The 10,732-nt window shown below is 31.6% G+C and overlaps 2 protein-coding genes across 2 annotated transcripts; one reads left to right on the top strand and one right to left on the bottom strand.

Annotated features, from left to right (window-relative positions):
* Positions 1-2,617, bottom strand: LOC132944190 (succinate--CoA ligase [ADP/GDP-forming] subunit alpha, mitochondrial). Its single transcript, XM_061013416.1, has 6 exons — positions 2,381-2,617; positions 1,425-1,669; positions 1,128-1,349; positions 768-1,052; positions 568-702; positions 1-501 (listed from the first exon to the last, which is right to left on the bottom strand). Exons 1-6 carry the CDS (start codon positions 2,415-2,417, stop codon positions 433-435), a joined length of 993 nt encoding a protein of 330 aa, XP_060869399.1. The 5' UTR covers positions 2,418-2,617; the 3' UTR covers positions 1-432.
* Positions 2,618-2,890: 273 nt separating this feature from the next.
* LOC132944187 (poly [ADP-ribose] polymerase tankyrase) lies at positions 2,891-9,785 on the top strand. Its single transcript, XM_061013412.1, has 20 exons — positions 2,891-3,848; positions 4,645-4,869; positions 4,941-5,068; positions 5,137-5,324; positions 5,422-5,675; positions 5,745-5,866; positions 5,932-6,133; positions 6,208-6,348; positions 6,434-6,560; positions 6,638-6,736; positions 6,802-6,967; positions 7,034-7,253; positions 7,348-7,580; positions 7,670-8,025; positions 8,090-8,250; positions 8,438-8,607; positions 8,670-8,853; positions 8,914-9,022; positions 9,111-9,267; positions 9,333-9,785. Exons 1-20 carry the CDS (start codon positions 3,656-3,658, stop codon positions 9,396-9,398), a joined length of 3,501 nt encoding a protein of 1,166 aa, XP_060869395.1. The 5' UTR covers positions 2,891-3,655; the 3' UTR covers positions 9,399-9,785.
* Positions 9,786-10,732: the final 947 nt, after the last annotated feature.

The following is a 10,732-nucleotide window of genomic DNA, read 5'->3' as shown; positions in this document are numbered from 1 at the left end:
TAAAACAACATACAATTATATTTTAACAATTTAAAAATGGTTAACAGTACAATATAACTTACAAAACGTTAGGTTTTAATACTATGACGTAATTTTATTCCAACTGTACAATTCAACAGATTTAATTATGATAAAATAATCTAAATGAAAAGTGCAGCTAATCTTTTTTGTGCCAATTTTTAATTTATTTTCATGACTATTCAGCTAAAGCGTTGCGTTTTTACTGAAATATATTTAAGGATTGAAAAGGACCATTGTACTGCTTTGTATGGTAAAATGGAATTTTTAAATTAATAGGGATAATGATGTATTCATTATTCCTAATTAAAGCCACTTCAACCTAACCAATGCAATGGTAAAACGCGTTAAGTCTATATCACCATAGTTTACAAATATAATACCAAACTAACAGCCAACAAACAATTTATGAATTCACTTCTTCATCAATTTAGATAATTCAATGCCCATTGCAGCTGGGCTCCTAGTAACAACCACACCAGCCTAAAAAGTATATAAATGTTTAATTGATGACAATTTTATTGAAATAATAATTTAATATTAAATCACCTTTTCTAATGCATTAATTTTATCTTGAGCTCCACCTTTCCCACCAGATATGATTGCTCCAGCATGGCCCATTCTGCGACCGGGTGGTGCTGTTAATCCAGCAATGAATGATACAACTGGTTTGGCATTTGGACCCTAAACAAATAATATACATAGGTATATTTTCAATAATTAATGTTAACATTAAAATAATTACTCACAGTATTATGTTCTATCAAATATTCAGCAGCCATTTCTTCTTGTTGACCACCAATCTCGCCAATGAGAATAATACCGTGTGTATTTGGATCTTGTAAAAATACTTCCAAGCAATCAATAAAATCGGTACCATTGAATGGATCACCACCAATACCAACACACAATGTTTGTCCAAGACCAACTTGAGATGTTTGATGAACTGCTTCATAAGTAAGTGTACCTGACCGAGACACAACACCCACAGATCCTTTCAAATGGATATGACCAGGCATAATACCAATTTTACACTAAAAAATGTATAAAATTAAACAATTTATAGATTAATACAATACAACATATAGTGGATTAAATATTTTACATACTTGTTCTGGAGCAATGATTCCAGGACAATTAGGTCCAAGTAATCTAGATTTGTTCTGTCTAATTAATTTATGTTTCACTCGTACCATGTCTTGCTGGGGAATTCCTTCTGTAATACAGACAATTAAAGGAACCTCAGCATCAATAGCTTCTGAGATTGCTTTAGCGGCGCCCGGTGGTGGTACATAAATAACTGTAGCATCCGCTCCAGTTTCATCTCTTGCCTATTAAAACCAATTAAAAATAAAGTACATTTTGTTACTGGAACAATAATTTTTATTATTATTGTCATCACTTACTTCTTTGACAGAGTTAAAAATTGGTAAACCCAAATGAGTTTTTCCACCTTTGCCTGGAGAGACACCGCCTACCATACGAGTTCCATACTCTAAAGCCTGAGTAGAATGGAATGTTCCTTGTTTACCAGTCATCCCTTGACAAATTACTTTAGTATCTTTAGTGAGTAGTAAATTTTTTCTAGTTTCCGCATAAATGCGTGGATCAACTGTATTTGATGATGATCGTATGCCCATTAAATTGCATACTAAAACATAAATTTAAAAATATTATTATTAATCAAAATCATTAAATATAAAGCATTAAACTATATTATAATTAGTTTGCTTTGAATGTTGGATGGTTAACTTCATGCAATTGTATTTATTATTATATCGTTATTTAAAAATGCTTTTATTAATACAAAGTTGCACATTATTACAAAGAGGATAATATAACAATAATAGATTATACTTAATATAATAAATAAGGATATTATCTTTTAATAAAATGAACCTAGGTGCAGTTTAATTGAACACAAAATAAAATATTTGTACATTACAATCAACCACTTAAGTAAGCCTATTAATTTTATCATGGCTGGGTAATTTATCAATTTATTGATGGTTAAACATTTGAGGTATGTGGAATGTCTTGTGAAAGGTATGAACCATAGACATATAATATATGTCTATAATATGAACATATAAATTCAGTAGGTACACCTCTCTACAATTCTCATAGGGCATGACTAGACTAGGAAGATGCAATCAAGATGCAGCTCAAATAATATGATTGTACCATAAGGTAACAACTAACAATAGGTACCATAGGTCAAATACACGAACCAGGAAGTCGAATTATCTAGAAATATTTGTCATACCTAGTATAACTGTGTGTCACAGTAATCAAGACACGATACGGTCATCGGGACGACGGTCGTCCGAAACTGGAGGTGTTGTGTTAGGCCCTATCTTACCTGCGATTCTGGAGAAAACCCTGGTGGAAGCAGCCATCGTGAGCGTCAAAATATTATTGAAGGGAGCTCGACTGGTTCGAGGAATGCAACGGCAACCAGAAAACTGATGGTATTTCTAGAAAAATAATCGGCTGCGGGCACCACCAAGTGCAAGTGATAAGAACGCCAGAGGAAAAGGTCGACGACGGCTGGCAGACGGCTGTTCAACGGGTGAAAATTGATCGGCAAAATTTTGTCCGCTATCACACGTCGTACCGTAAGTAACCGGAGAAACTCGGAGGCGGTAGGAACATATGTTGTTGGCCAGTGCTGCCAGTGGGTGATACTATTACTGGCGCAATATTATATTTATGGCTGCAGTAGCACTCGCACTGTCTACTCGCGAGTCACGGCTGTTCGCACCGTAGAAATCCAGAATGACTAGTCCATCGTGCGCATGACGATCGTCGACCAACCATAGAGTTCGTGTATAATAATCTATCATGCGCACGGCAACGGGCTACCGTCCACTCACCACTGTTTACCTTTACCTTTACGTCCTACGTCTTGCTGTGCGCCTGTGTTCGTCTTGTTAGCAGTCGGTTGTTGTGCGCGGGGCGGGGAATAACAGTATGACACTGGCGGCCACCGTGACCCGCGTTCCTCTCCGCACCATCAGCCATGATAGATTGGCGTGCGGTGGAGAGAAGAGAAAGAACAGATTACAATAATACACTACCACTACCACAGAGTACAGAGCTGCTGCAGCCGCGGCGGCGGTAGTAATTGTTGAATGGTGTTTGTGTGTGTGTGTATACCTAATACCTATGAAATAAAGAAAAAGAAAGGAGGAAAATCGTTCTCTCACGTCACCGCCGTTAATACGATACGGTCGTCGTTCCCGTACGAGACTGAGTGCACTGCTCGGCGCTCGCTGCGGATCCTCGGACTTTCGGGATTCCGATAATTTTATTTCTCTACCCCGTCGGACGAGCGAACGATATTATTTGTCTGCCCCGTTGTCATCCATATATCTCCGTCGCGTTCATTGTCCGCACAAATATGGTCTTGAGCTTACGAATTGCGCACCGACGTGCTGCACGCCAATACGTCAACCGCGGAGACGATACTTCCCGGTCCTCAACATCTGTCGCCGAACTCGAAATAGACGTTTGACTTTTGTACATTGGTCGTCTAATCAATAATGTCACTGTCATTTACGATGTAGTTGAGTCTTTTCGTGTCCGACGATAGGAATTTCGCATTGTGACCATTCAAATAGAAGTGCCCAACATCATGATGCGTACAAAACGGCACGAATCCGAACAGCCCAACATATATGCTCTGCTTCAAGAGGATCCACTGCGAGAACTGTTTGAAGCTTGCAAATCGGGTGACTTGAACAAAGTCAGACGGCAAATAAATGCCGAGACTGTCAACGCTAGAGATACGACCGGCAGGAAAAGTACTCCTCTACACTTCGCAGCAGGTAAATAAATTATCATATGATGTGTTAGATACTGAGATACCTACCTTTATAAATTTTTTCATTTTAGTGGGTAGGTAGGTACATAAATATCAATCTTTCTATAATATTATTTAAATTTCAAATTGTATTCTGATTTATGAATTATATTAATTATCTGTAGGTAACCACCTATTTACCTAAATTATTATGAAATTGAATTGATGAAGTATTAAGAGTATTTATATTTTTATTTCATAATTTTTTGCTTAAATTGAGTTTTAAATTATTTTTATGAATTTTAACTATCAGAAACTTTTTCAACAAGTTATATAAAAGAGATTCATAATTTCTATACACTACTTTAAATCAAAGACAGGTTTCATGAAAAATTGAGATTGTGAGTCTGAAAGAATTAGGTTTTAAAATCAATTATAATTAGGTAGGTAGGTACCTATACGTTCTATATTTTATTGTTATAAATAAAAACAATGGAAATACTGAACAGCTGATAGAAATGATTTTAAGAGAGGGAGTTATGTGGGTTTGGCAGTAGGCATATAACTATTCATTAAAATATATTAAATGAAAACAGAAATAAAAATAATAATAATAATAAGAATGAAATTCTGTATATATTTTATATTCAAATATATTTATGATTACCTACCTAGGTACCTCAAATAAGTAAATATTACTTATTTATTCAAGTATACAAAATATGAAAAATAGAAAGTAATTATATAATAAAATGTTGTTATGTAATAAATAAAGTCAAAATTAAGTTAAGTAAAGTTAATTATAATTTATATCATTTCAGGATTTGGGCGTCGCGATATAGTTGAACTATTGTTAGCTGCTGGAGCATCTATTCAAGCTCACGATGATGGTGGACTGCATCCATTACATAATGCCTGCTCATTTGGACATGAGGATGTGGTGGGTTTATTACTAGAAGCTGGAGCCGATCCTAACACTAGAGACAATTGGAATTATACACCTCTTCATGAAGCAGCTGTCAAAGGAAAAATTGAAATATGTATAGGTAAAATACACAAATGGAATACTGTAAAAATTACCATTATTTATTATTTACAATGAAAACTTATTTTATAGCTTTATTACAACATGGAGCAGATCCGACAATTCGAAATTCAGAAAATAAATCACCTATTGATTTAGCCAATGTTAGTGGAGTTCCTGGTATCAACGAAGTGTTAGTGGGAGAATGGCGAAAAGATGAAGTATGAAATAAGAATAATTAGATACATTATAATAGTAATTTAATTATTTTATTCTAAAATGTTTTTAGATTCTTGAATCTAGTCGATCTGGTGATGATGCTAAATTATCATCACTCTTAACACCTCTTAATGTGAACTGTCATGCAAGTGATGGACGTAAATCCACACCTTTACATTTAGCTGCTGGTTTTAATCGTATCAGATGTGTTCAATTACTCCTTAGGCATGGTTCTGATGTCCATGCAAAAGATAAAGGGTAAAAAGAATAATGAAAATATTTAACTGTTATATTTAAATTGAAATATATATTAATTTATTTTAGTTCTAACAAATTATACTATTTTTGATTCTAGCGGTCTTGTTCCATTACATAATGCTTGTTCATATGGACACATAGAAGTTACAGAAATGCTTATAAAGCATGGGGCTTGTGTTAATGCTATGGACTTATGGCAATTTACTCCTTTGCATGAAGCTGCATCTAAGTCACGCGTAGAAGTTTGTTCCTTATTATTAAGCAAGGGTGCTGATCCAACATTACTGAATTGTCATTCCAAGTCAGCTATCGACTTAGCGTCCACACGAGAGCTACAAGAAAAATTATCTTGTAAGAAAAAACAATGAAATTTTTAAACACAATTTATATTTATAAATATCTATTATTATTTTTATGTAGATGAATTTAAAGGTTATTGTTTATTGGAATCATGTCGTGCAGCTGATGTCTCAAAAGTTAAAAAACTTCTAAGTTCAGATATTGCTAAGTTTAAACACCACTTAACTGGAGATACTGCTTTCGTAAGTTGTGATACACATGTGTTCTCTACAGATAACATACTATATATTTGGATTTATATTTTTAGCATATTGTAGCTGCATCATTGGGTTCAAAGCGCAAGCAAGTTATCGAACTTTTATCTCGTAAAGGGGCACAAATTAATGAATCTAATAAAGATCTATTGACCCCTTTACATATAGCTGCAGACTATGGTCATTTTGATGTTATGGAAACATTTATCAGACTTGGAGCACGAGTTAATGCTACTGATGGACTTGGACAAACAGGTAAATTTTAATTAATAATTAGTTTATTTATAAAAATGTCCATTATTTATTGACTTAAAAATTATAACGCTCAGCTTTACATCGATGTGCAAGAAATGATTGTTTACAAGGCTGTAAAATACTTTTGTCGTACAATATTGATACAAACATAACATCAATACAAGGATTTAAAGCAATTGATATGGCTACTGATAATATTAAAAAAATATTACAAGGTAATTTCATCAATATGTCATAATATAAACTATAATAATTTTAATATATTTGGATTTCATTTGTATAATATTTTACATATTACAGAGCCCCCTGTGGTTTTAGATTTAGAATCTGAACTTTTAGAAGCTTCTAAGGCTGGTGAATTAGAAAAAGTTCAGAGAGTGTTAACTGCTTATCCTCATATTGTGAACTGTAGAGATTTAGATGGACGGTAAAAATTTAGTAGCTACTAGTAAAAAACAACTTTATATAAAACATATTTATATTATTTACTTTTGTGTATAACAGACATTCCACTCCACTTCACTTTGCTGCTGGATACAACCGTGTAGCAGTTTGTCAGTATCTTCTTTCGCATGGTGCTGATGTTCATGCAAAAGATAAAGGGTATAACTTGATTATTAATAATTGTACAATACATGAAAATAATAATTTAACCATTATATGTACAGTGGTCTTGTACCTTTGCACAATGCCTGTTCTTATGGCCACTTTGAAGTTACGGATATGTTAATTCAACATGGTGCCAATGTAAATGTTTCTGACTTATGGAAATTTACTCCACTTCATGAAGCTGCAGCTAAAGGAAAATACGAAATTGTGCGATTATTGCTACAGGTACTTTTTGTTTGTATTTTATTTAAGAAAAGTTACTTACTTAATATTTGTTTGAAATAAATAAAGCATGGTGCTGATGATACAAAAAAAAATCGTGATGGACACACTCCTTTAGGACTAGTAAGAGATAATGATAATGAAGTTGCTGATTTGTTAAGAGGTAATGCAGCACTATTAGATGCTGCTAAAAAAGGCATACTAGCTCGAGTTCAAAGACTTCTTACTTCAGAAAACATTAACTGTCGAGATACCCAAGGAAGAAATTCTACCCCATTGCATTTAGCTGGTAAAATAACACCATTGCATTTATTTAAATATTAGCCTCAAATTAATTATGTTTTATTATTTTAATTATGTTTTATTATTTAATAATTGTTAAGCTGGTTATAATAACTTGGAAGTAGCTGAATTCCTCCTAGAACAAGGGGCAGATGTTAATGCCCAAGATAAAGGAGGTTTAATTCCTTTACATAATGCTTCTTCATATGGTCACTTAGATCTTGCAGCTCTTTTAATCAAACATAACACTACTGTAAATGCTACTGATAACTGGGGTTTTACCCCATTACACGAAGCCGCACAAAAAGGACGAACACAACTAAGTGCACTTCTTGTAAGTTTTATTCAAATCTTTGTTTTACATAATATTATATTATCATTTATCATACATAATGTATATCATTGATATTAATATTACTCAAGTTGGCTCATGGCGCTGACCCTTTTTTGCGTAACCAAGAAGGACAAACTCCTCTTGAATTAGCTACAGCTGAAGATGTGAGATCATTATTAACAGATGCTATGGCTTCACATCCCAGTGCAAATTCAGTAGAAAACAATGCATCCACTTATGTTCCTACACCACCTCAGTTGTCACCAGAAGAAACAGCTACAGTTGTCATGCCATCTGGAGCTTCAGTTGCATTACCTAGTCCTGGTGGAACTGGTAGATCCTTCATGTTAGGTTCACAAGGAGATGGATCAGTTAATGGATATGAGAGTGCTCACCCTCATCCAAATTGTATAACATTATCAACTGTACAAGGATTCCTCTCTAGGTATAATTTAAATGGAATTATATATAATACATTATACACATCATACATATATTTTATAACATAGTTTATGCTTGGAACAATTGAATGAAATATTTGAGAGAGAACAAATTACTTTGGATATATTGGCAGAAATGGAACATGAAGACTTAAAACAAATTGGAATTACAGCATATGGTTATCGGCATAAGCTAATAAAAGGGATGGAAAAATTAGTATCTAAACATGGTAATTATTGTACTGTATATTGTTTTATTATAAATGTTGTTACTGTTTTTTTTTTTTTATATTTATTTAATATTTATTTATTTTTATATTTATAATAATTTTCTTTTTATCCAACTATATAAATGTTAAATTTATTTTTAATGGTAATAGCTTATCTTAAAAACTACTTGACCAAATTCATTTATAGGTGGTGTTTGTTCTGGTTTATCGGGTGGAATGCCATGCACGCTTTTGATTGATCTATTACCCGAGGACAAAGAGTTCATTACTGTTGAACAAGAATTACAAAGCACTATACGAGAGCATCGTGATAATGGACAGTCTGGTGGAATATTTAATAGATACAATATTGTCAGAGTAAGTACATTGGTATTTAGAGGTAAAACAATAGATATGTATTTTAAATTACATAATTTCAGATACAAAAAATTCAAAATCGCAAGCTTTGGGATCGTTATATACATCGTAAACGAGAAGTATCATTGGAAAATGGTAATCAAGCCAATGAAAGAATGCTTTTCCATGGATCACCCTTCATTAATGCAATTGTCCAAAAAGGATTTGATGAGAGGCATGCCTATATTGGTGGCATGTTTGGAGCTGGTAAATTTTAAATTATAAGATACCTATTGAAAAGGTTTATTTTAACATAAAATATTTTAGGTATATATTTTGCTGAAAACTCATCCAAAAGTAATCAGTATGTGTATGGAATTGGTGGAGGAACAGGTTGTCCATCACACAAAGATCGTTCATGTTATCAATGTCTAAGGTCAGTTTAATATATTATATTCTTATTTCTTTGTATGTATTTTTCTTAAATAAATAAATCTATTATATTATATTGTTTTTTTTTTTAGACATTTACTTATGTGTCGAGTGACTCTTGGAAAATCGTTTGTTCAATACAATGCGATAAAAATAGCTCATGCACCACCTGGACATCATTCTGTTATGGGATCACCTAGTGTTGGTGGATTAAATTACTCTGAGTATGTTGTGTATCGTGGCGAACAGGTAAATTAACATAATTAATGATAACTTATATTTACCAATGTTTAACCATGGTGTATGTTTTTTAGGCTTATCCTGAATATTTAATTGCTTACCAAATCGTAAACCCGTCTGAAACTTTGGAAAGTGGGTAATCTCAGCTCTGCTATAAGCAAAATTTTTTTTCTCAATTACGTTCCTCTTTCAATTATTTAAAAACCTAGCATGTAATTTATCTCAATTATAATTTTTTGTCTTTAATTAATAATACATAATTATTATATAGAGGATTTAAAAAAAGAATACATACATTGTTGATTTAAATTCATTATTATTCTTATAAATATGTATAAAACACTGCCTATAATTAAGGTTAAATAAAACCAGGAGCAGTCTAAAACCTTTTAAGATCCGGGTGCAATAGTATTGGAAATTTTGAGTTTAAGTCTGAAACTTAATTAAATGGTATTAAAATTCCCTTAACTGGCTTCAATTTATAAAAAATAAACTCATCGAAAACTAAACGGCAAAATACTAAAGCTTAATTATGTCTATTATAGTTGAAAATAAAAATGAAAAATAATTGAATTTAATCATATAATATTACTTAAAACACTATCAGCTTTATTATGTAAAATTCATTTTTTTTTCAATCCTCGAATGTGTATACAATTTAATTATTATCATTTAGATGTTGAATTGAACAGTTTTTAAATAACTGTTATTACTTTTTATTAATATTACTTATAATATTTGGTTTGTGATGAGACTTATTTCTTAATTTTGATAGAATTATAAAATCCTAAAACAGTATTCTATAAATTAAAAATATTTAAATAATACAAATTTAAACTTTAAATACCAGAAAATACATTTATTTTCATCAATATGATAAATTATTGAACACTTTTTGATGAAAACAAGTGCTCAAATTTTAAATACAAATTATTAAACATAAACAAAATGCATATTAAAAATAAAATGTTTTAATATAATATAATATAGTGATGAAAGTGTGTCAATGTTTATATTTTATTTAACAAATAATCTGATTTTTCGTATCATATCAATTTAAATATTAACAAATAAGTGTCAAATTATTTATTTATGTACAATTTTAATTAAGTTTTATGGGCTTACTGCAATAGTTAAACTTACTTTTAATTTTATTGTTCTAAAATTTAGTGTTAATATGTAGTTATTACAATTATAATATTTAGTTTTATGAATAATAAAGTTTTAAGACTGTTCGTAAAGTTGAACAGAATATCTAACTGATTTCTGGTTAACAATATTCTCATCTGAAGTGTTATGTGATTTTTAGTTTTAAAAATATTATTAAGCTAAAAGTATATATAAATATAGTTTAATAATATGTTATTACTTACTATCATCAAATAGATAATAAATAAATTTCTTGTCTTTATGGTTAATACCTGTTTTATTTATTTTGTATCTTCGGCTTTTAGTATCCTCAAGTGGTTAGTGT

The sequence above is a fragment of the Metopolophium dirhodum genome, chromosome 5 (assembly GCF_019925205.1).
Source record: "Metopolophium dirhodum isolate CAU chromosome 5, ASM1992520v1, whole genome shotgun sequence".
NCBI lineage: Eukaryota > Metazoa > Arthropoda > Insecta > Hemiptera > Aphididae > Metopolophium > Metopolophium dirhodum.
This window is presented reverse-complemented; position numbering and strand designations above follow the sequence as displayed.